This window comes from Octodon degus, unplaced genomic scaffold, assembly GCF_000260255.1.
Source record: "Octodon degus isolate 3935 unplaced genomic scaffold, OctDeg1.0 scaffold00051, whole genome shotgun sequence".
In the NCBI taxonomy this organism is placed as follows: Eukaryota; Metazoa; Chordata; class Mammalia; order Rodentia; family Octodontidae; genus Octodon; species Octodon degus.
The window spans coordinates 11184938-11212107 of NW_004524627.1; the positions used below are offsets into that span (position 1 = coordinate 11184938).

General features: G+C 39.8%; 1 protein-coding gene across 6 annotated transcripts in view; it reads right to left on the bottom strand.

Moving 5' to 3' along the window:
- Positions 1-27170, bottom strand: part of Cab39l (calcium binding protein 39 like) — a 156594-nt gene that overhangs the window by 8158 nt on the left and 121266 nt on the right. For all 6 annotated transcript variants that reach the window (XM_023717291.1, XM_023717294.1, XM_023717290.1 and 3 more), the window contains 4 exons: positions 23036-23204; positions 12925-12984; positions 12296-12361; positions 4553-4696 (listed from right to left, as the gene is read on the bottom strand). In XM_023717291.1, the coding sequence (XP_023573059.1) occupies positions 4553-4696; positions 12296-12361; positions 12925-12984; positions 23036-23204 (439 nt within the window). The remainder of the gene's footprint in view (positions 1-4552; positions 4697-12295; positions 12362-12924; positions 12985-23035; positions 23205-27170) is intronic.

Sequence of the window (27170 nt, forward strand, 5' to 3'; positions counted from 1 at the left end):
CGTAGACTACCCCATGCCCTCCCACGTAGACTACCCCATGCCCTCCCACGTAGACTACCCCATGCCCTCCCACATAGAATACCCCATGTCCTCCCACATAGAATACCCCATGTCCTCCCAGACATAGACTGTTTTCCTTCCTACATAGCGAGGAAGCAACCAGCCGCGGGCAGAAAGTGGTGCAAGCGATGGAGCCCGCAGACCTGATGTCAAGTGCACTGTAGACACCTCTGCCACTGCCCCGAATCTGCCTCTACACAGCTGCCGTTCCTAAAATCATTCTGATACAGTGATCCATGTGGGAAATAAAGTGAAACATGAAGAAGGTAAAAACTCACCTAAAGGGAGATTTTCTGGAAAGGTGGACTCTATGACCATTTTCAAAGCACTCCAATGTCTCAAAAGCCCATCCTTAGGAAATATATTGATAGTGCACCCCCCCCCCAAGCTCCTGCAGCAAGTCTGCTTTGGCTCAACTTGTGGCATTCCATGAGGAATGCTCTGTTGTTCTCAAATAACTGTATCAAATTTCTCAGTAGCTCTTCTTTTCTGGTGTATTAGTTTGGTTTCGTTTTTTTGGGAGGCCAATTCTGGGGGCTGGGCCCAGGGCCTTTGCACTGAGCTACAACCCCAGCCATTTCTTGTTTTGAGGCAGGGTTTTGCTAAATCACCAAGTTGCCTGGACTGGGCTTGAACTTGCCTTAGCCAGAGGTCCAGGGTTAGTGTATTAGTGTTTTAAATCTGCCTACATGGGTCTTGTTTTTTAAGGTCTTCAATCATCTTTTAGCCTTGCTGGATTCTTAACCTCAGGAAAGTACCTCTGAGGTACTATGGAGTCTCCCTTTCTAGGGATCCTTTAAAAAAGCAAAACCCCATGTACGTGAGTGATGTGGCAACAATCCTACAGTTCCCACAGCTGTCACTGTCGACTTTACTCCAGCGGTGCGCCCACTATGCATCAGAGCTGCTCTCCCAGCTTCCCTACTGTTTGCATCTTACCCTCTCAGCTGTTTCGTCCTTCACAAGTCTGTGAATCTACAGTTTTCATCACAGAACTCTGAGCTCATCTTAGTCTGATTTTTCTGTGCAATTTACAAACGGTACAGCAAGTCAAAATCCTCCTGGGAGCAGAATCTTCAGTGCTGTCTGGCTCCAAAGGCAAGGTTTTCGCTTTAGCCTTAATGGTACTGGGGATTGAACCCAGGGCTTTTGCACTAAACTATGTACCCAGCCCCCAGCCCTTTTGTTATTTTTATTTTGTGACAGGGTCTCACTAAATTGCTATTTAAATTGCCCAGGCTGAGCTTGAAACTCTGTCCTGCCTCAGCCTCCCAGAGTTGGGATTACAGGCAGTTTAACTGGTGGCACAGAGCTGTTTTCCTCATTTCTTGGGCCTTCGATGGAAATGGTTTCCAGATCCATAAAATGGGGGTTTCTGGACAGAGTGTGCCAGGAGGAAAGCATCCTCATACACCCTCAACTCACAAAAGTTCTGGCTATTTAACATTATGATGCCTGTCAGGAAGACTGGCAGTTTCCAAGCCATGGTATTATTATTCAGGACCCTGTGGTTGTCTAGATTCCTGAGAACTGATATGATGGTGAGTCTTCCTGTTTAGGGTTTCCTGAGTTAGCAAAGTAAAAGAGACATGCCCAGTTAAGCCTGAGTTGCTGAGTAACAATAACTTTTTGTACCCTTTATAGAAGGTGTTTGTGAAAAAAACTATTAATAAAGAACTGTGAAAAAGTTCTAGGACTCAACTGTTATTTTTTCTAAGTAGCAAAATATTATTTTGGGAAAGTAAACAAGTTCCTAACTTGAATGGAAGGAACGTTGTTGGGGTGCAGGGCAGGCTCAATTTATACATGTTCAAGTAAACAAATGGCCAACTATTTTAAATGTACCTACTGTGTCCAATGATTAGGCGATCCAATTCTGATCTTCTGGGAATGGAAGCAGGCCATTTCTATTTTGCCACACACTAAATCTGCCTTAAAATGCATTTTTGAACAAAATTATAAAAAGCTTGTTTTCATCTTGGATGATAAGAGTACACTGCTGTGGAGCTGAACGACATGACACACAGCCTTCTGCAGTGCCTGGCACTCAGCAGGGTCTTGAGGAGGAGTGTCACTTTATAATAGTGGTGTGTCCCATCCTACAGCATTTTATTCTGTTTAATCCAATTTGCCTAACTTTTATGAAATAATTCTAATGATAAGAATACAGGGAGAAATGTGTGAGAGCACAGATTTCTGCCCTCAGCTCCAACATCTGCAGACTTTTAGATACAAACAGCGCAAGGCTTTCGACAGTTCACATTACTCACCCTCCTCAGGGCATAATGCACAGGCATGACTCCTCATACACTATCATGTTGGATATTTTTAAACTTTGAGTAAGTTCTATCTTTTTAACATCTGCTTATTCTACTTCATAAAAATTTTTCAAGATTTAGCCACACCCCAGATCCTAGCATCTGACAGGTAAATTCCCCTAGTTCTCGAAATTGCCATAGCTAATCTTTTGTCACTTTCTATCATATAAATTTTAGAATCTGCTTATTAAGTTCTGGAAAAAGTTCCATTAGGATATCAAATAGAAATGAGTAGAATTTGTAAACTGAATTAGGATTTTATTTACTCTGCTGGCTTTCTGGATAATAAATATCTGGCGCTTGGAAGGTTAAACTTTGTTTTTAGTTTTGTTTTTACTTTTGAAAGCAACAGTTAACTTATAAACAGCCATGTCTCCCACTTACAGCCTTAAAAATTATATCACTGAATATATAATACAGTGTAAAGACCTCTCCAGAAAAAATCCTAAAACTCTCTAAACCTGCAGTTTTATTCTAGTTGTTTATCAGAGGAAAATAATCCTAAATGTGGAAAAATCTTGTTGGATACACAAAATGTACATTGTAGCATTAATTACAATGTAAAAAAAAAAGGAACTATCTTAAATAGCACTGTCAAAGGACTACTTACGTACACTAGCATAAATATATTGATATAGTCATAAGGTATGATGTCAAAAAATAAAAAAACAAACAAACAACAAAAAACAAAAAACCAGCTCAGAAAGCTACACATAACAATGATGAAGATGCTTACATATGTTATTGTGTTGAATGATAAAATGACAATATCAATTGTACAGTTTGAATATGGATGTAGAAAGGACACTCAGGTGCACAGGCAAATCAAGTTTACTATGATGTTTATAGTACCTAGAAGTATGGTATTATAGCTGGGCATTGTGGTGCACACCTATAATCTCAGCACTTAGGAGGCTGAGGCAGGAGGATCACTGCAAGTTTGAGGCCAGCCTGGGCTACATAGTGAGTTCAAAGCCAGCCTGAACTGTATAGTGAGACCCTGTCTAAAAAAAAAGAAAAAAAAAAATGTATGGGATTACAGATTAGTTTCTTCTCACCTGCCTTATAGATAAATTATCTCATATTTCTAGAAAGTGGTTTTATTACTCTGTTAAAGAAAGATATAGGGGCCGGGGAGATGGCTCAGTAGGATAAGCGCTTGACTGGCAAACGCAAGGATCTGAGTTCAATCCCCGGTTCTGCAAAAAAAAAAAAAAAAAAAAAAAAAAAAAGAAAGAAAGATATGAAAAAAGACCCAAATTTCTAGGCTAGTAATGAAGGAGTAACAAGGGCATTGAGTGTATCCTCAGGGCTTCCCAACAGGCTGAGAGAGGGAGCTTCAGAAAGCAGAGTGTGCAAGGGGCAGGGGAGGGCTCAGCGGCGTAAGTGTCTGTCTGGCAAACATGTGGGCCTGAGTTCAGTCCCCAGTACTGCCCCCCCACCAAAAAAAAAAAAAAAAATGAGAGAGGAAAGCCAAGTGTTCACAGCCTGATACGTGGGTCTCCAGTTCTACCTAAATTCCTGATTGTTTTAGTAATCTAGAGGAAACCTCTTACATCCCATGGGGAGAGAGAGAGAGAAAAAAAAGAGTCAGTCTCTTACGAAAGAAAGAAATACTGAGGTCCAGAGCATACTGCCCCGTCAATGTCTTTAAAATTCATTAGATTCCCCCCACCCCCATTTGTTAGTTTCCTGGAGAACTGGAAGGATTTTTACCAAGAAGAACAAACCTTATTTATTTTTCAGTAGATTGTAATTTGAAGACGATTGTTTAATTTGATTCCAAGTATTGGGTGGGAGGCCCTCTGAGGATAGGTCAGGTAGTTTGGACAGGAAATTTCTCTTAATTTATAAGTAATAGAGAGAAATTTGCCTCATATTACACTGAAGGACTGATATATGTGACTAGATTAGCAGGAGAATATGGTCAGTAAAGAGTTTTAGAAAATATTTAAAGATATAGATTAGTTAGAAAATTGTTCAGAACCAAGAAGTCACTACAATAGTCCTAAAATTTCATCTAAATCATGCAAAACAAAAGGTTGCTGATTTAATTTTTTCTCTATGAAGTATAGTAAAAAGCAGGGAGCTTGTCACTTAAGACTGGGAAAACAAAACAGAGCGACAACAACAAAATACTATGTACAAGATTAGTTCTCTAGGTTGTTCTTTACCTTAAAGACATGAAAGGCTTCAAACTGAATGTTGGGACTCTTATCTCGAAGAAGGTTCATCATCAGCTTTAGGTTCTCTGGCTTGCTGATGTATTTGGTCATAACGGCGAAGTTGTGGCGGTCCAGGATTAGCTCACCCAGCAGCTACCAGACAGAAGGAAGTAAAAGCTGTCATCTGCCTCAGCAGCTGCCTTATTCCCATATATTTCACTAAAGACTAAGATATATAAGAATGATGTTGTGAAAAAATGACAGTCATTAAATACTTCTTGAAAAACAGACACAGAGCTGGGCATGGTGGTCCATGCCTGTAATTCCAGGTGAGGCAGGAGAATCACAAACTCAGCAGCTCAGTGAGACTGTCTCAGGGGGAAAAAAATTAAAAAGGGCTGTGAATGCAGCTCAGTGCAAAGGCCTTGCATTCAGTTACCAGTATCACACACACATAAAGACACACATACACACACACACACACACACACACACACACACACACACACAAACATACACAAAGGCATAAAAGCACTAATTATTATTATGGTTTTGCTAACATCAGGGCTTAAAGCATCCTTTTTCCTAGCCTGTCATTGTTAAAACTCACCAAAACATGGAATAAATTAATTTTCATCACTTAGATTAATTATCTTGTTTTCAAATAATGTATTGCCCTTTAGATATTCAGGTACGATGGGAATAACAACAGTGATTCTAAAATTATCATTTTGTTCCCAACAAATGTGCTGTAGGAGTTTACTGGAAACATAGTTTTATGTTAAAAAACTATGTGTAGCTGCCAGCAAAGTTCCTCTTTGCCCAGGATGGATCATTTATCTAACACGATCTTTTAACTACACCTTGTCCTCGACCTTTATTATAAAACCTGATTTAAAGCCAGGAAAGAAAAAATCAAAGACTCTGAAATGATATCCTAACTTTTCAAGTGCATCAAGCCTTTATGAAAAAGCAAAGCAAAATCTTTTATAGTTGCAAAACTAAAGATTCCCAAAATGTAATATTACTCCAAAACAATATTAAAGCACCCATAGTGAAAAAGTGTTGAAGATTGACCAGAAGCACCGCTGAAGCCGCTGCTGCTCTCCCTATCTCAGGGGTAATTCCTGGCCGTCAGCGGCCGGCCCGTGCAATGCACCATCACATGATTTCTCTAGAAGACCCACTTCTCTGCTGTTCTCTATTTACTGGGCTTTTTCTGAAAACCTCAGGATGCTAATACATTGCGCAGATATTTACAGAAACCCTGGAGGGGGGGAGATGGGGAGGTAGCTGTATCACAACAGAACCCAGGTGTGCACATAGGCACACGTGTGTACACATGTGCACTTCAATGTGTAGCTGCCAGCAAAGTTCCTCTTTGCCCAGGATGGATCGTTTATCTAACACGATCTTTTAACTACACACCTGAAGGCTTACTGCACTAAAATAACATCTGCCGCTGTTGGATACTAGCTGGCCATTAGTTACTGTCATGCAGACGGAATAGCCAGTGTAATGAAATGGTTCCTCTTCGTTCCCTGTACCCTCCCTGGAGTCTATAGAGGTAACTTCACACTCTTGTGGAAACTGCCTCTGTTCCTGGTTTCGAGGTCACTGCCTTTGCCAGACTTCTTACCTCTTGCCTACGTGCAAAGCATCCCACCCCCAGCTCTGCTTGATCGATGGGAGGGAGGCCCCTTCTCCTCTCACACAGAGGCTCTACCTCTCCTGCTGCTGTGCTCCTTGTTTGTTCCCACTTATACTTGTTCCATCTCATAGTGCAGTAATCTGTATACCTGCCTGAGAGCAAGGTTCCTGTCCATGCCTAGCTAGCTGTGTGAGTGTGAGTGTGAGTGTGTGTGTGTGTGTGTGTGTGTGTTGCTAGGGAGTGTCCTACCAACAGTGCTCTTCCTTTACACACAAGGTAGAAAAGCAAAGCCCATCTTTCTTACTAAGTAATATACTGTGGGTACTCTGAGAGAAAGAAATTTTGAAGACAAAATTTCACCTCAGTATACAGCAAAGCAACTACAGTCTGCTGCCTAATAGGATTTCAAAATGAAAAGCCAACTGCTGTGCCAGGCATGGTGGCACACACCTGTAATCCCAGCACTCAGGAAGCAGAGGCAGGAGGAATGCTATGTGTGTGAAGCCATCTTGAGCTACACAGTAAGACTCTGTCCCAAAAAGGTCCCAACAATAATCTGCCTCCTATAAAAAGACTCGATATTGGTCCTGTGAGATAGCTCAGCAAACTAAGTGCCTGCTTAGGCAAGCACAGCCAACCAGTGTCCAGGCATGGTGGCACGTGCCTGTAACCCCAACGATGGGGAGGTTAAAAGCAGGAGGGTCACCGTGTAGTGAGACCCTGCAACAACCAAATACATTTTAAAAAAAAGAAAGACTTGATATGATCATACTTGTCTTCATCAGAGTTCATCTAAATTCACCTGGTAATTTGTCTTTTTTTTTTTTTTAAGCAATTACCTTTACCTGGATAATATGACTTATTTTATCTCTCAAACAAGCAAATGGTTATAGCTTAGAGGAAAGTCCCTATATCAAATTCCTGGGGGCCAAGGAGGTGGAGTGCTACTCCTTAGATATGTACATGTCAAAGGGATGCCTCCCTGGCTCTAAAAGCTTCTGAGCTGTAAAGCTGGCAAGACAATTACTGAGCTTCTAAAGCTGTGATTAAAGAGCATATATATTACATATAGATATAACAAAAGGTTTTGGCACAAAATTTTTTATTTTTTGAGTACTTATCCTTAAAATTTACAAACATACATGTACATATATACAAATGATATTTGTTGACGTTACATTTATGAATTCAATTCAGATGAAGTGACTTCAGTTCTTATTTATGCAGATACCTACATATAAATTCTACCCAATTTATTCTCTGCTTAGACAATTTCACAGCTTTTCCTACACAAGTAGTTGTGTTAAATAACTTAATTAACCCTGAGCATTTTGGCCATTTGTTAGTTTATTTTAATTAATACTAATGATGACAAACTGTACAAAGCTTTAAAGTAATACTATATTAAGTATATGGAAAAATTTGCATTTTACTTAAATTTTATTTATATACCTCATAGTAGCAGCAAAACCAGACAGTGAATAAAACTTGGAGGTTTTCTGAACTTACTGTTTTAATGAAATTGATCAGGGCCAAGAATTCCACCAACCTTCTTTTGAGTTATAATCTTTCTTGCTAGTAATTAAATGCCAGACTTCTGAATAAGATAAGAAACAAATTCCTACACAAGTCACATGAGAGAAAGGAATTTCTCTGTTAATTACTTTTTATTGACACCAGGATTCCAAGGGCCTAACAACTAATACAGTCTAGAAAATTCAGAATACGATTAACAAAATCCAGCAGGTAGCAAAAACTTTGGAATCAGAAAACAGTATAGTTACTGTGGTCAAAACAACATAATACTGGCAAAACCAAACCAAACCAAAACCAGACCTGAGATCAATTGAACAGATTAGAAGATGCAGAAATAACTCCAAACACATTCAGTCACCTTGTCTTTGACAAAGGAGCCAAATACCTTCACTGGAAGAAAGATGGCTTCTTTAATAAATGGGGTTGGAAAAACTGGTTTTCCACATGCCCAAGATTAAAAATGGACCCAAATCTCTCACCATACATTGAACTAAAATTGAAGTGGACCAAATATCTAAATATTAAAACAGAAATACTAAATCTTCTGGAAAATAGAATAGGTAAGACTTTTGAAGACAATGGGGTAGGTAAAACTTCATGAACAAAACCTCAAATACACAGGAACTATCACAAAGAATCTCCATACAGGTTCTCATCCTATTAAAAACCTTTGGTATAGCAAAAGAAACCACCAACAGAATGAAGAGACAACAGTATGGGAAAGTTTTTCTAACTGTTCTTCAGACAAAGGACTACTATCTAAAACATAAAAAAACAGACACAAAAATCAGAACCCCAAATTTACAGGCCCAACCCAAAAATGAGCATCTAAAATGAACAGACACTTCTCAGATGAAGTAGAAATGGCAAATAAACATATAAAAAAAAAGTTCAACACCAATGGTCATTTGAGAGATGCACTTTAAAACAACACTGAGATTCCATGTCACTCCAGAAAGAATAGCTATTGTCAACAAGTCAACAGTAACAAATGCTAGCAGGGTTGTGGGGAAAAAGGAGCCCTTCTTCACTGTTGATGGGAGTGCAGACTGGAGCCACCACTACATAAGTCAATGTGGACAATCTTCAAAGACTGACACTAGAGGTTCCATTCAACCCAGCTATTCTCCTGCTTGCTTGTAAATTTCATATGGTTTTTCTGGTGTGAGAGACCCAAAGGGTAAATAAGGACCACCGTGTATAGTAGATACTGGGAAATGGGAAGAAAATGTTCAAATGAGAAGGCAAATAAGGGGAGGGGAAGGCAACAAGTGACAAGAAAAAAAAATAGAAGGAAAAAATGGAAACAAACAGAGAAAGGGGGCTAAAGGGAGGGTAGGAGAAGGTGGGAAAAAAAAAGAAGAATCAGGATATAAGCATGTTCAGCCTGGAAGATAGCTCAGCGGCACAAGCACTTGTCTGGTAAGCACAAGGTCTTCAGTACCAAAAAAGAAAAGAAAAGGAAAAGAAATAAACACAAGATATATCATGTACAGTTCCCAAATTCCTAATGATGAATGTGATCATGTTTATCTAAAATGAACCAATAAAAATTTAAATGCAAATAAAACAAGGAAAACAGCATAGTTCTTAAGCCAGTTTATTGTGTAAAAAGTCATTTACTATTATAATATCTAACCTCTCTTGGGTTCTACAATCAAAAAAAAATTTTGTACAAACAAAACTTCACAGGAAAAACCAAAACAGCTACAGTCAAGCTTTGATAGAACATTTTTCTATCAAAGAAAAGAACAGACAATATTTGATGAGTTCAAAGTTTTTGTGGACCATTTCATGCACAACTATCTTCCTATTCCCTTGAAGCAGATTGACACAAGACCACATTAGCAGCATTTCTGCCATAATCTCATACAAAAAAAAAAAAAAAAAAAAAGCCAACTGCCTTTGATGAGGTTTTTTATTATTTACTCATTTTTTTGTGGTACTGAGGAGCAAACTTGGAACCATGCACTTGCTAGGCAGGTGTTTATGCCACTGAGCTATATCCTTGGGCCTTTATCATGAGTTTTTAAACACTGTTAACTTCTTACATTTGCTTTATTTGGCTTTTGTTAGGTGTTGTTGCTTTTGCTTTTTCACTGGCCAGTGCTCCTTTCTATAAACAAATGTGGGAGGCATTTAACTATGAAGGATTTTATTTAGAAAGGCAGCCAATGCAGTAGGTCTGACTGCAATTGCAAGCTGGCAGGAACAGGTTTCACTCATCCTCTACTCTGTTTACTTAGAATATATCAATCCCTTCCAGAGACAGACTCTGGGGATAATGAATTCTGGGGATGGTGACTAGGAATACTTATTTGTAAAATTTAATAAGTTCTGGTTCTGAGCTGGCAGCACAGCTCAGAGGTAGTGTGCTTAACTGGCATGCCTGCATGCAGGTTGCCCTCAGCACAGAAGCAAGATTCTGCCCAGCCCGCTTTAGAAGGGCAGGAGACAAGGGCAACATGGGCTGAAGATGTCCAGACAGAAGATCATGGGAGGGCAGGACTTTTGTGGAGGGGATGCTGGAACAATAGGAAAGAAAAGGCAGGAGGAAGGCTGAGAAAGGGGAGGATCAGCTAAAAGGTACTGTAACGGTCAGTTCTGTTACCCTAAGGTCCAAATCTGTTCACATTCCTGTCACTGCTAACCATGCTACAAGAGTAAATTCTAAAAACGACAGCCGTCAGCTTTTTTCCATCCAACTCAGTTCAGTTACCTTACTTCATTTGAATCTCTCCACTTGGCCCAGTATCTGACAGACTCACAGAAAAGAGGAGGTGTTTAGAAAATGTAGCAGCCATTTCTTACACACTGGCCCTTTAGACCACTGTTACCTCTGTTTACCATTTCAACGCCAGCCCTCCAGGGCCACCGCCTCTTGTAACACACATAAGCTCCTCCTGTTTTGGCTGTGTTTGTGGGTTCCTGAGGCATAATCAATCGTTCCTTAGTCACACGGCTGTGGCCACTGGATGTGTCCCTAGCTGTTTGCTTTGGCAAACTCTAAACAGGAGTGGGGCAGCATTGTGGCCACAGTCTGCATGGGTTTTCTTCTGCACATGGCTCACCTTGCACGAGTTTCTGACTCAATAAAGAGTGCTGACTGACTGGCTGGAAGCGGATCTGTCCATGAACAAGGGTGCTGTGTCTGCGTGAGGGCACACAGCTACAGAGGGGTGCAGGTCATGGCTGATGTGAATCACCACAGATAAAGGACATTTAAAAATGTCGAACAGCTGGGGGGGTGCACGTGGGTAATCTCAGCATGAGGGAGGCTGAGGCAGGAGACTGCAGCAAGTTCAAGGGTAGCCAGGCTACATAGTGGGTTCAAGGCCACGCTGAACTATTTATAAGACCCTGTTTCAAAAAAAAAAAGTAGCACAAAACATTTTATTTATTGCCTTAGCTTAAAACTGTATTCAATATTTAGAAACAAATCCATTGTCCTGTGAATGTCATTATCATGACATAAAAAATAATACAAGTATGCTATTCAGTGATCTGGAACATCTTACAAACTGCTCAACTAAAAACAGTCTGTTTTATTGTCTGCGAGAACACTTGAACATGAGTGTGATATGCAGGGCAGAGATTCAGCTCTAGCCCACGCCCATGCCCACGCCCAGCTCCCTGTGGCCAAATGCCTGCCGCTCCACTGGGCGGGAGGCCCCATGACACACGGGGCCTTCCTCCTTGGGGCTTCCAGGCATTGCCTGGAAGATGGGATTTCAAATAGCAACTGCCTTGGTTTTACACACACACACACACACACACACACACACACACACACAATCTTATTGAGAATCATCTAGTTTTTCACAAATTCAGGCCTCAGCTCAAAAGCCCACTGATGGGCGAGGACTGCAGACATTCCAGCTGCTCCCCCTGTATTTCTCAAAATAGGACGTAGTTGGAAAATAATCAGCACTGGAAATTAGAGATGAAAGCCATGCTTTATTGTGAAATGGAAAGAAACTATTCAAAAGGAAAAAGGAACTAGAATGGGCAAAAGGGAAAAGAACAGTAGGGGAAAAAATGTGACTTAGTTATACCATTAGTGTCTCTTAGTGCATTAAAAAGGAAGGTTTGTGCTGATATCGATTAGAGAAACTCTGATGCCCATACTTGTACTCCGAGCAACGACTTTAATGATAATAATATGTCATGTATTAACTATTGCTATTCTCCTTTTTTTTTTTTGGCAGAACGGGGGATTGAACTCAGGCCCTTGCACTTGCCAGGCAAGCATTTATTCTACTGAGCCATCTCCCTGGCCCTCTCCTATTATTTAATAAGAAATTTTGTTTTATTTTTTCATAAAAATTTAAAAATAATAGTAAAATAAAATAAAAATACCAGGCCTATCTTAGCTTTCCAAAAAATACTTGAGGCAAGGTGTTTTCATTGTTTTGCTATAAAGTACAGCTGCATCATAAAACATACTCCTCCAGTGACCAAAGATGATACTTTAACTGTCCTATATGTACCTGTTGACTGGTAGATATTATTCCCTAGCAAGTTGATGGCTTACAGGAACTCTAATTTAAAGCAAGCTGCTATTACCTTTAAAGATTGTCTCTTCGTTACATAATTCTCAGACTGAAGCAACTTCTCATAATCTTCAAAAATCTGATGAAAAGAAAAGAAATTATCAGAGCACAGGAGCTGCAGAACGCTTAGCGAGAGTGTTGGGCTCTCAGCACGCCTCAGAAGCCGGGGTGCTCGGCAGCTGTCACCCTGACTGAGGAGGTCTCACTGTCACCATCCACCTCTGCCAAGACACTGTGAAATGTGGAGACCAAGGGAGACAGGAGACACACGTCTCTATTAATTTTAGTTCTACAAGTTACAAATTGCATTAAAAAATTGCATCATTTTGATCCTCCCAAATCATTCTGATAAACCATCTATTAAACCTCACTGTGTGCCATCTTTCAAGAAACCTTGACAAACAACTTGGGAAAATATTAAATACACTTAGGGCTTCACTTGTGACGCATAAAAAATCAGACTGCCAAGTTCTAGTGTGACCAGATGAGGTGTGAGTGACAGTGGCCGCCTGGTGGAGTCCTTCTGTGCTCACAGAAGGCAGGGGCTCTGGTGCACGGGGCTCGCTGTGTCCTGACAAGGGCATCAGTCCTGGCAGAGGCCTTCAGACAAAAAACAAAGTCTTAGAAATGATTTCTACTTACAGTGTCATAATTTTGTTCTAAGAAGTCTGCTACCAACACTTTATGTCTGGTTAATAAATCCTGAAAGAGAATAATGAAGTAAAACAAAATTATTATGGCAAGTAGATTTTATAATCTCTTAAATTTTACAATAAGTCTTTTTGGGTTGCAAAGATAGCTTGGTGGTCTAAGTGCCTGCCTGGCAAGTGTAAGGACCTGGGTTGGATCCCTGTTACCACACACTCTTCTGGCCCCCAAAACCCCCTCAGGTGTGGTGGCACATGCCTATAATCCCAGCACTGGGGAAGCTGAGACAGGAGGATCACAACGAGTATGAGCTGCATAGAAAGACCTTGTACCAAATAAATAAAAGATTTTTAAAATTTTTTTAAAAAATCTTTTCTTCTAAAGTTTGCTAACTCTATTCACCTGAAACACATAAAACATGCAAAAGAATACTTTCACTCATACTACAAAATTACTTCCATTCCTACTTTAGTTTAGGATATGAAATGCATTTCTTCCAGATTAAAAATAACAACAAAAACATCTACAGTCTTTTTTTAAATCCATATTATTGTTAGTTTTATAAAATAATTTAACTTTTGAAACAAATAGAGCCTGAGAAACAAGTCAGTAGCGTACCTCTTCAAGCCATTCACTCCATGCTTCAATTACAGTATAACAATAATAATTTTAATACAGTTTGTAAAGATTTTCAAATGGCATTAGTAAGTAATCTTTTTTTATTTCATAATTTTCAGATACGATCTTGTGATCTTGCCAGGGCTGGTCGGGAACTCCTGAGCTCAAACAGTCCTGCCTCTGCCTCCTCTGTGCTGGGACCACAGGCGGATTGCCAGCCACAGCCACAGCCCCGGCTCTGTTCTGTTCTGTTCGTTCTTTCTTTCTTTCTTTCTTTCTTTCTTTCTTTCTTTCTTTCTTTCTTTCTTTCTTTCTTTCCTTCCTTCCTTCCTTCCTTCCTTCCTTCCTTCCTTCCTTCCTTCCTTCCTTCCTTCCTGGTGATACTGACTTTAAACAAGAGACAAGAGTTCTGAATGACTTAAAATTTTATCTCACAAATGAATTTCATAGATTTTAACCTTTCATTTTTCTCTAATTTCATTTATTTATTTATTTACTTATTTATTTTGAGACAGGGTCTTGCTACGTAGTACAGATTGGCTTTAAACTCCCTTATGTAACCCAGGCTGGTTTCAAACCCACCTCTGACTCCTGAGTGCTGGGCTCACAGGTGTGTGCCACTACACCTAGCGCCCCTCCCCATTTTCAAATGATGTTCTAGGACTCTGGAAAGCACAGGAATGACACTGAGGAGTGTCATCTATATCATCCTGCTCACTGGTAAACTGGTTGTGAGCACCAGTGCGGTATGCGAGTAGCACAAAGCGCCCTTTCACAGTCGGAGAGAAGCAATCCTATCTTATTACCAATACAGACATGGAGAAAGTGGCATAACAGCATGAAGGGACTTCACACAATCTTCAGCTCACACCTAAATTATATCCTTATTTTACTTTAATGCTGAAAGAAAACAGCATACCTAATCCCTTTTATAAGTTTAGAGCCTAATTCTTTGCCCAGGTACTCTGCAAAATTTAATTAAAAACAAGTATTTTAAAGTTTTTCAAAATAAAGTCTTATACTTTAATACATACTTAATTAAAGCTTCCCCAAAGCTTGTGGAAGACATAGAAAATAGTTTCACAGGCGAAAGGCAGGCAGCAGGCATGTAAAACCCATTTCTATTTCATTTTATTTTTTAAGGGGCATAAATGGATGTACTAGGCAGAATTTAAAGTGCACGTTCAAATATATAGAATGCAGGCCCTCGAGAGAGGTGCATTACAGTTTGGAGCCAGGAATATCTGTGTATTTCTGGGGGTGGAGCTCTATGGAATCTGTTGGTTTAGCACAGAAGATACCAGCCCATTTTACACAAGAAAGGATGAAGTTCTTCATAGGAGAAAACCAGGGCCAAGTCTTTTTCTTTAAAAAAAAAAAAAAAAAAAAAAAAAAAAAAAAAAGAGTGATCTAAGATATTTTGCTTAAAAATGCTTTTAGAAGTCTTTGTTTGTCTGTCTTAAGGTTAAGTTTATCACCTACACTAAGTTGTGGGCTTACAGTATTCTTACAGGACTTGGGTGTGATGGGCCTGGAATAACAGCAGATAAACAGGTGGGGGTGGGGTACGGACGTGCTTGGCTTGGGGTAACTTTCGATCCTCAAGCTGTAGTCCTCTTAGTACAATTTTAAAGTAGTTCTTCTGTCTTACCACAGTCCCGTCCTGGGGCTTTGGTCTCTATTCTTAGGGATGCAGAGAGCCCTAAGATCCGTCTTCTCTGGTTGCTCCTCATGGGGGGCTGACCCTGCCCACACAAGGGTCAAAACTTTCTCTCTGACTCATCACAAAGAGGCACAGAAATAGTGCCTTTGTTGACAATCACAAGCCACTGATGCTTATGCTCTACTTTGTAACTGTGTTAAATAAGCAAGGACCAAATATTAAAGGTAAAATACTGGTGAATAAAGGTCCCAGGAAGTTGCCACTGTTTTAATAACAAGAAAAAGTAAAATAGTTAAAGCATTTTATAACTTCTTGGTAGTTTATTTTTAATTGACAGTATATGAAACATGTACAATTTAAGGTTCTTAAACACACGTATACTGCGCAATCACTTGGATTGTTTTCTCAGGGCTCAGGATTTAACCGAGGGCCTCACACGCGAGACGAGTACCATACTGCTGAGCTACACCTTCAGCCCTTGGATCAGATCTTAAAGGTCCCAAAACCACATCCTGAAGGCTTGGTCCCCAAGGAGCAGTTCACACAACGCCAGGTCAAAGCACACTCAGTCTCTCTTTCTGCCTCTCTTGCTCAACAGCCTGATTTATCCACAGAGTGCTGCCCTTTAGTCCTCCAGCACCATTTCTCTCTTTGTGGCCTTTAGTAAATGAAGCTGCTTTTCCCTTACCTTTGAGGATACACTTCGCAGCCTTTGCTTGCCCTGCAAAACAACTTGGAATCTATTGGTTGGATCTGCCTCATAGTTACAAAACCTTTGTAGCTGTGAGTCAAACTAACATTCAAGTTGTTTATTTCAGAAATTTTGTCACAGATACAGAAACCTACCATGTGCCCCAGTGGATCTAACTAGGATGCTATTATCTCACAATGTGTGTGTGTGTGTAAAGACCAAACCTACTCTTACTAATTTCCAAAATATAACCTGGCATAGTGGTGCATGCCTGTAATCCCAGCACCTGGGAGTCTGAAGCAGGGGCATTTCTGTGAGTTCAAGGCCAGCCTGACTATATAACAAAACCCTACCTCAGAATGACAATAATAAAAAGTTATTAATTATAGTCATCAGGTTGTAAAATGAACTTTTTAAACTGATTTCTTCATGCTAACTGAAATTTTACATTTTCTAACCAACATCTTCTCACCCTGACCCTAGCCCCACCTCTCTGAGATAATTTTTTTAGCCTCCAGATATGAGTGAGATTATGAGGTATTTATCTTTCCATGCCAAGGGTTTTCATTTGATATTATGTCCCTTAGGTTCATGAATATTGTCACAAATGACAGTATTTCTTTTTTGTGGGGGGCTCTTTTTGAGATAGAGTTTCACTATACAGCTCAGGCTGGCCTTGAGCTCACTTTGTAGCCCAGGCTGGTCTCAAACTCACAATGATCTTCCTGCCTCAGCCTCATGAGTGCTGGGATTACAGGTGTGCACCACCATGGCTCCCTTAGCATTTCCTTCTTTTTTATGGCTGAACAGTATTTCACTGTTTATGTATTTAATTAATTCAGCTGTCAATGGATATTTAGGCTAATTCCATATCTTGGCTTTACTGTGAATAATGCTGAAATGTCTACACTTACTAACTTTGTTTTCTTTGTAGTAGGACTGCTTGATAACATGGTAGCTGTATTTTACATTTTTGAGGAACCACTATACTATTTTCCATGATGGCAGATTAATTTACATTCTAACCAACAATATACAAAGATTTCATTTCTCCACATGCTTTCTCACCATCACTTACTATCTTTTTAGGGCAGTAGTGTACTAAGGGTTAAATCCACAGGTGTTCTACCACTGAGCAGCATCCCAGCTGGTTTTATTTCTAAGTCTTGGCCAGCATGGTGGCATACACCTATAATTCCACCACTTGGGAGGCCTGAAGCAGAAGGATAATGAACTCAAGTCTAGTCTGGGCAATTCAGTGAGACCCTGTTTCAGAGAAGAGCTAGAGATGTAACTCAATACAAAAGGTCTGAGTTTGGTCCCCAGTACAGGGATGTGCAGTGGGGACAGAGTCTCACGTATGCTGTCTGGCTGTCCTTGAACTTGGTATTCTTCTGCCTCAGCCTCCTAAGTAGCTTTCATCTTTTTTTTTTTTTTTTTTAATAATAGGCATTGTAACAGAAGTGAGGAGTTACCTAGTGGTTTTAAGATTTTCAAGTTAAGAAACAGTGGGAATAGGCCTTAATTTCCTACTACTAATCATCACACAATTTGATCAGTGACTGCAGCTACCTTTGCAAATGTAATACTTTTTCTCAGTGGAACAGAGCACTCAGAACTGCTCTACCAGAACTGGAGTCTTAAAATGGAGAAACTACCAGAGTTCCATTTCTAACATGTTTAAAGTCTGATTCAAATTAGTTCCTGTATCAGGGGATCCCTGAGAGAGTAAAGTAGCTCCATGGTAGTTTGGGGCTTCCCTAAGAGGATATTGGAGATGACTAGTTTGCATCCCTCCCCCCAGTAGGATCAGGGATTTTCTGAGTTGACTCAGGAGAGAGGGAGTCTTGTTATAGGCTGCTGCCCTGGGGACTGTGACACCTGTGCAAATCTCCATTTAGTAACAGTGTCTGCCGTCAGGGTAAGTACTGGGCCCTTCCTCACTCCAGCAGAACACAGAAGACCACTGCTGCCCAGAAAGGCTGTTGAACAGTTATTCCAAAGAAAGAGAAATTGAGAGTTCTGTTACAGCTTGAATCCTGAAATTCCAAAAAAAAATTAAAATCCTATAATAAGGGCTGCAGAGATAGTTCAGTGGCCTAAGCACTACATGGCAATTGCAAGGATGTGGGTTCAATCCCTGGTACAGCATGCCATGCTGGCCCCAGCCTAGGATGCTCAGCTGGCCACCAAAACCCAGCCTGGCTGTGCATGCCTGTAATCCCAGTGCTGGGGAGGCTGAGATGGGAGGACCACTGCAAGTCCAAGCTGCACAGTGAGACCCTGTACCAAATACACAAAATTCAAAAAATACCAATAATAAAAAAATATAATACCATAGTGTAGAATTCCTGCAGCATACATACGTGGGTATGGCCAATAAATGATAGGCTGTCTGCCTACATCTACACTTGAATGTATACATAAGGTATATATGTAGATATACTCATATATATCTCCTGTATACAGGAGATATATACACAAAATGAATCATATATATATATATATATATATATATATGCATATGTATGCTCACATACCCACAAATACACAAATACAACTTGTACTTCATCATATGTCATGTAGTAGAGTGGGAGAAAAACCTACAAAAACACTAGGATCCTGCCCAAGAAGGTAAAAACAGAAACTTCACATGAAAGAAAGGTCAAACTTGAAAGAATTTAAAATTTAAAAAGTACATTTGAGATAGCATATTTCATTCTAGCTCCAAACAGTTTTGATGCAGTAGGGCTGTTACACACAGTTTAAGTGTTATGCTAAAAAAAAAAAAATTGATCTTGATATTTTTAGTGAATTCTGATTGGGAAACTCAGGATGGAGGGAGAGAGACAGTGGCACGGGTATGAGGCTGAGCCACCTGTTAGGAGCTTCAGTGTAGGGCGTGTGTCCTATGCATGCCACATGTTAGTGCTAATCTTCACAACAATCCAAAAGCAGGGATTGTGTTCTTAATTTCACAGAAGTGAAACTTGAAGGTTAACTAACTACTTAATGGAATACAGTTAATCAGGTGGCAGAGTGAGAGAGATGGAATTCAAACCACTTCAATTATGTAGATCTTTGGAGGGATGGATGAAAGAGATGATAATTGGACAGAATCTTTTTAGTGAAAGGATTATAGATGATACCATGGAAAAAATAACTATATAAATTAACAGTGTGATAACAATAATTAGATTGGGTCATGGTCATCATGGTGCAAAGCTAACAAGGTGGACCACTGGTTAAAAACAACAACAAAAATCAAAGTCAATAAAACCAACCAACCAAACTAAACCCTCTGAGATCAGGTGATCAAATAAAAGGCCTATGGTCACTGTTACATTAACCACAAAAGTATTCTGGTAAAATATACAAAAATAACTTTTTATGATTATTTTGTAGTTTAATAAAAAATAAAAGTACAAATCTAAATATCATAGTTTACTTTTGTCATTCAATACTATTGAAAATCTGATAGCAAGAATTACTATCAAGTATGATTCATAGATTAGTTGGTTGATTGATACTGGGCCTTGCACATGCTAGGCACGCATGCTACCATCAAGCTACAGCTCTAGTCTTAGTATCTTTTATGCTAAAAAATGTTGAAAGAACTTGGGGATAATTATTGAGTATTTTCTTTCCCCCTCAGAGTTTGTTCTTTGTAATTATGTGAAGTCTTACTTAGGGGTTATTTTCTTTAATAAAGGAACTGACTTGTTTCCAAGACAGCAAAGAATCATATGATAAAAAAGAAGAAGAAGAAGAAAAATGGGATGATAGTAGCATCTATTAGGAAACACTTCCTTAGTTTTTAAAGCCCAGGCATTTTTTTCAGAAAAAAAATTGGAGCCAGTGACTGTACTAAATGTCATGTTCCTTTTCAGTGTGATGGAAGCCTGTCTCATCATGCTCCAGATTCACCCTTGGGTTGAGGATATAGCTCAACAGCATAAGTACCTGCCTGGCAAATGCATGGTCCTGAGTTTGATTCCCTGGTACTGAAGAAAAAAAAAAGATTTGCCTTTTCTGGGAGGTCACTGGGATCAATGGGGCAGGTGTTTCGCCCATGAGGCTGAGCTGTCTGTGACACAGACAAGGCTCCTGGGACTTCACTGCACTTTGTATCCTTAGGGTTTGTTCCCAGGCTTTTCCACTCTTCCCCTCTTTCCTCCCTCTTTGCCACTCTTGATAGTTTTCTGTTTCCTTACTCTGCCTTTGTTGCCCCTCATACTCTCTTTTTTAATGTAGGGATCCATCTTCCAGTTACTACAGACACCTTTGTCATAAGTGCCCTCTTGCCGCCAGGTGACCCTGGAACACAGCCCAAACACTATAGAATAAACAAAGTCATTAAAGTGGCCAGCTGTGTGTTTTGTGCTGGCCACTGATGCCTGAACTGTTTCTGGACTTAATGCTCAACATATTAATAGTTCAGAGAAAACCAAGGTACATTCTGGTTGGCCACAGCCCACCTCTATGTAGCTTAGCATATAAAAGCTTTTCTCTTAACCTGGGATGCAGGGAACCTCTAGTCTTCCAGCCACCCAAGACATACTTCTGTCCTTAAGCCCCCAACAAATTATACTTGGTAGAATCCTGGTTTTGTCTGCATCTTTCTTTAGTCTTTGGCACCTTCCACCTTTAGCTGATTCTCATGGCACCAGAAGGATGTATAGCAAGGTGAAATAAATGTATTTCCCACATAATGACCAAGTACATTTTAGATGATAAAAATGTTACTATGATTATCTGTACTGTTAAAATACAAATACATATAACATATATATACACACATATATACACTATATATATAAAACCAATCATATTATAAAAATGCTAATATACTTAGTATTTTATTTCACACTGTGGAAATTAAAAAATCTCTCTTTCTCTCTCTCTCTCTCTCTCTCTCTCTCTCTCTCTCTCTGTCTCTCTCTCTCTCTTCCTGACACTCTCTCCCACTTATGGGTGGAATACCTTTTAACAGATTCAAGACACTTCTCTGGTGCTGAGTACACTTTTAGCTGTTGACGATATGTAGTTTTCTGCACTTCAAACCACTGCTCTCCCTTCTGCCACCCCTGAAGAGCTATTAAAAAGTACTAATTATTGCCCCAGTCATAGGCAACTTTTCAAACTTTGTCCATTAAGTAACCATTAGACTACATATTGATACTAACATATGAACTATGTCAGCACTGTTAAAGTATACATTTAAGATGACATATAAAAAGTCATTTCATCCTATGATATTTTAATAGTATATACTTATATTCTGAAAAAAATGTAGAAGTATATTTGAATTATGTAAAAGCAACAATTAAATTGCTGAAATGCTTTTAAAGAAATGAATCTAAAGATATGCTTACAAGTAAATTAATTTTATCTACTTCACAGTTAGTCTGAAAGCCTATTGTTATCTTAAAATATTTTTGCAATACCTTTTCTGAAATGGCCTTCCAAACCAACTTGGTAGGCACTAAAGAAAATCAGACTCCATTTTAGTCATCTTAAAATTTATTTTTATCATAATTATTATTACCCCAAACAAAAACAGTTCTAGCTAAGTTGCCACCTGCCTATACACTAACCTATATGTCAACTAGCTTTTTGCTTACAAACCTTTTATCTGCTTCCAAAGAACAAAGAGTTTTCACTATTGGAAAATGAACATGACACAACCATTAATAAAAATTTCAAAAAAATATTAAAGAATGTCAAGACAATAAGTACAAACAAATGGTTTTTTAAAATAGAAATCCTTGGGGTCCTATCACTCACTGGATGTGTGAAGTCTATGCCATTTTCTGATAGGATTACTGAACATCTTTTTGATCAGAAAACATATGGAAACACCAAATGGAATGGCTGCCAGGGGCTAAGGGAGGGGAAATGGGGAGTTACTGTTTAGCAGGTATAGATTTTTAACTGCAAGCTAAAAAAGCTCTGGAGATTGAATGTTCACCAATGTGAATATATTTAAACCTACTAAACTATACACTAAAAATACTAACTCTTATATGTCTTATAGTGTACCAGTGATAGAAAACCTTTTAGAGCTTTCAGTGATAACAAATAGCCTGTTGCAGTATACGTGCCAGAGCTTCACTACCACAGCATTATCCCACAATTAAAATTTTTTAAAAATTAAGTTAGGTGAAATAAATGTATTTCTCACATAATGACCAAGTACATTTTAGATGATAACAATATGTTACTATGATTATCTGCACTGTTAAAATACAAATACATATAATATATATGTATATACACATATACATTATGTATATAAAATCAGTCATACTATGAAAATGCTAATATACTTAGTATTTTATTTCACCCTATGGAAATTTTAAAATTATACTGATAAAACAGTGGGACTTCTTCATGTCCCATGATGTAATTCTCTATCTCTTTTCTCTACCCAGGTCTCCTTCTCTGTTGCTATACATCCTTCCAGAGGTATTCTGTGCCTACGCACCTCAAGGGAAGCTTAACCCCTTCAATGATGGCATGGTGTACCCAAAGCACTACATGTTGCTTCTGTCATTTAACTGCATATATCAGAATTATTTTTATGTGAGCAAGCGACAAGGATTTTTAGTTGTTTTTCCACAATGTGACAGACTAGCCTTATTGACTGCTTCTATTTACTGATGTCTCTATGATGCACATCATACATAGTTGGCAACAATCAGGCCTAAGAAATAGAATTTTCTTTCTTTTTATTTTATTTAATGCATTTATTTATTTTTATGTATTTGGTACAGGGTCTCACCACGCAGCTTAGACTTGTAGTGATACTCCTGTTTTCAGCCTCCCCAGAGCTAGGATTACAGGCGTGTGCCACCACGCCCAGTCTGGGTGGCTGGCTCAGCACTCCCCAGGTGGGGCCAGTGAGGCATGTGGTACTTACTGGAGATCGAACCCAGGCTGAGCTGAGCTATCTTGCTGGCCCTTTTTCTGTCTTTTTAAAATGAAATTTTAAAATAAAATTAAACTCTTGGGTTAGGGGGTAGTATGTGTAAGTCTCCAGGTTCAATCCCCAGTACTGCAGGAGGGAAAAATCAAACTGTCTTTTCAGAGGCCACACTCAAAAAGATAGATTCTAAAAAAACATTTTTTACCTTAAAGGTAGCAAAGGCATCTGAAGCAATATCAAATGTTGACAATTCCACATACTTGAAGAAATCCCGGAATTGATTAGAAAAGAGGATGATTTTGGCAAGTGGCTCATGCCGAATACATTCTCTCAGCATAATCCCACAACGCAAGGCGATCTGTGGGGCTTCATACCTACAGAGTAAATAAGAGAGAAATATAGAAATTTATTATCCCATTAACAAAATATATCAGTGATATCAAAAGAAGCACTTCAGTACTGCCACTAATGGAAACACAGATACCATCTGTCAAGTTCATTCAAGAATTATTTGCTCATGACTCCCTGGCCAGCACATATTCCAGATGCTGGGGATACCACAGTAAACAGCAAGCTCCTCTATGACAGTCCTCATATTTTAGTGAGAATGTGTCTGGTGAAGGGAGGAGGGAGACTTAAACAATGCAAAGATACTTTTGTATGCTCTGAAGTGTTGTGAAAACTGAAGACAGTAACATGGGCAGTACTACGGAGCATGACTTAATTGTGGGAGTGAATGATTACTTAATTTTTCCTGATTGAATGGAACAGGCAAAACATTCCAAGCAACTATACTAAAGCTCCAAGGCAAGAACTAGCGTGGTGAGTTGGAGGAGAATAAGCATGGCCAGAGTGGTGAAGACGGGCCTGGCAGCGAGTGGTGTGGTGCCAGGCAGGAGACTGTGGGCCAAGGAAAGTGGCTTGGTCTCAGTTTAAGCAGCTGGAGGGCTCAAGTCAAAAACTATCACACTCTGAAGTTATAATGAGACTTTTTTTGTACCAGAAATCGAATTCAGGACCTTGTGCTTGCCAGGCAGGCACTGTGCCACTGAGCTATAACCCCAGCCTGGATATTTATTAAAGATGTTATAAAGTGGGATATATTTTCTAAAATGTCAAGGAAAACAGTACTTACAATTAGTGATAGAGTCTTTAGGAGATTATTTTATAAAGGGCGTTGGCCGACAGAAAGAGGTAACGATAAAAATCCAGCCTTATTAGCATTACATTTGTAGGCCTCCATCACTCAGCCCTAACTCTAACTTCCCAGTTTCATGTCATCATGCTCCCCATTTCCCTGGAGTATGCCATTTCCTGAGATGGAATTCCTCTCATACTTTCCACCAAGATTCTCATCCTTCAAGGTTTAGTTTAAACACCACTTCCTCAAAGTCTTTCGTAATTGTCCACCCTTTAGAATCATTCTCTTCTTCATATTTCAACTAGAGCTGTCTGCAACTTCGCTGGAGCATTTTTCTCATCCTGGGTTATGTCACACTGCCTAATAAATCTGCGTCCTTCACCTCATTGCGCTTACTTTGGTAATTCCCCCTCTCTCCTCCACCCTTCCCTGTTTTGTGTCTACATCTTACTAGTTGTTGTTTCCTTCCATCTCCACTCCAGGCTCCAAAGAGTGCCTTGCCTAATGTTTTTTCATAAAGTAGACATATAACGAATTTAATTAACTTCAAGCTCTGACTGAATTTCCTAATACTAGAAGAGTTTAATGAGGCCAAATTCTGGCTTTTATAAAAGCTTTATAATCTCTAGCCAACACTTCTAATTTCATTTCCAAACCGAGACCATCTATAAAAGTTTCCAACTTTTGGGTAAAATTAGTTCTTTTTCCTTTGGTTAAATTTATTGGAACCATCTGTGATACACTGATGAGTTATTCTTAAGAATCAAGAGAACATTTTAAAAATATTCCTCTGGCCAGATGTAGTACACACCTATAATGCCAGTCCTCAGGAGACTGAGTTTTTTTTTCTTCTGTATTTAGGGCAGGGTCTACAAGGTTTACAGGGTCTACATTGGACTCTTAGAGATTCTCCTGTTTACAGCCTCCCACGCTCTGGGATTACAGGCATGTGCCACCATGACCAGTCTCAATCGCAGTGCACCCTGGAGGCGGGGCAAGCACAGCAAGCAAGGGATCAAACCCTGGCCACTGCATGCTCTGCCTAAGCAGGCGCTTTAGACCGCTGAGCTATCAGGTCAGCCCTAGGAGCCTGAGACATACGAAAACTGCAAGTTCAAGACCAGCCTGGGCAAACAAGATGCATCTCCAAAAAGTTGTCTAGTGGTGTAGCTCAGTGATGGCACGCCTCTGAGTTGGATTCCCCAGTACTGCAAAACCAAATCAAACCAAACAAACCAAACTCAACCTACTCCAAACTCCCTCTTGGGCAGAACACTTATCAGTTTAACCCAGTAGTTTGCCCCAATGGTAAAAATGTCATTTCCTGAAATACAACTGTTTAAGGTTAGGAATACAGTGCAATAAATACATAGGGAAGGTCCTGATTTTCCTCACTAACCTCCACCAAACTTGTAATTCACATGTATTATTTCAACCTGACTATCCTCTAAAATACTGTCTTTTGATAGGCTATTGCTTACTACATAAAGAGGCCTAACACTCATATCCTTAGGTCTGGTAAAGAATCAATATTTATCTCTCCTAATCTGTTCTACTTATGGATAAATTATCTGATGACAGGATCATGACTAATCACTCTGGCTAACCTATACCAGGTTTCTAACAAAGGTTAATCTGATGAATACCGACTCATTATTTTTGTAGAATCAAATCATACCTTCCTTTCTGATTTATAATTGGATAATATAGACTTGGCTATAATTAATATTATTGACCATGTATAATCATTCAAATAATGACAGCATAGGAAAGGATTCCTTTTAAACTTAATGAAAACCAAAATACAGGAGCAATTGTATCAACTAGCAGTGAGTCACAGTAATCATTACATAGAAAATGGCTAGAAGTGAGCTCTTGTGCAAACAAACTCAACTTGAGAACAAAGATTATATTACAGAAAGAGAAAATGACTTTTGTTATTGTTGGGAGCAAACAATGTCAGATGCACTTAGGCAACTTTTATAAAATGTCACTCTTCAAACACTTAGCCTTCTCAATGGAATCAAGAAGTTTACTTCTAATCCAGAAATATTTGCTTACTTTAAAAATAATGAATTAACTTTGCCATTCAATAGGCCAGAAGCAGTAACAATGTACTACTGAGGAGCACCCTTAGCATCCAGATTGTAGTGTCTAAGAACCAGTCCCATTCCTCACAAAAAAAGAACCAAGGATCTTGGTAGAAATGGCAGCTCTGTAGAAAATATACAAGTTGAGCCTGGTATTACTTATTGCAGTAGAAAGGAAAGAAGCTCTCAGAAGCTATTTTTTTTGAAAGACACTACTCAGAAGGGGCCAGATGGTCAATTCAGCAATAAGAAGAAAAATGTATTCAACTAAATAAAACACATAGAGAAATCCACTAGTTATTAAGATACAGTGGGGGAGGGGGATGAAGTTCACTGAACAGCAGTGGGAATTTCTAGGATACTTACTACTCTATAAAATGATCCATGGCAGCATTTGTTCTGCCTCTCTCATTTGAAATCTTTCTGGAGTAACCAAATGGGTATAGTGGATGAAGAAAATTTATTATCTATAAAACTACCAATAGCTGCCGGGTTCCAGGAACCCCCAGACACAGTCTAGCCCAGGTCCAGTGAGTGTGCGGAGAGCTTCCTGCTACCCTGCGCCAGTGGTACCAGTCCCAGCCCAGGCGCAGCGTGGGCCGGACCCTCTCCCACCCCCTTGGGCTGCCCCCCACCACTCTGCAGTAGCTCCCCCACCCCGCCCGCCCAGTAGGAATTTCTGCCGAGTTCCGAGAACCCCCCAGACTCAGTCCTAGCCCAGGTCCGGTGAGTGTGTGGAGAGCTTCCTGCTGCCCTGCACCTGTGGGACCAGTCCCAGCCCAGGCGCAGTGTGGGCCAGACCCTCTCCCACCCCCTTAGGCCGCCGCCCACCACTCCGCAGTAGCTCGCCCACCCCGCCTGCTGAGTAGGAATTTCTGCCGAGGTCCCGGAACCCCCAGACGCACTCCAAGTCCAGGTCCGGTGAGTGTGTGGGAGAGCTTCCTCTTCCCCCTACTTCACCTTGCCCCCTCCAGGGGGCATACATGCCTGGGGTATAATCCTGCAGCTGCAATCCCTGCAGAGAGTGTAGAGGATAGATCCAACCAGCTAGTTCAGGAGCAGAACATCTCGCCACAGGGGCACAACAGGTTCACCTTCAAGGGCAGCAG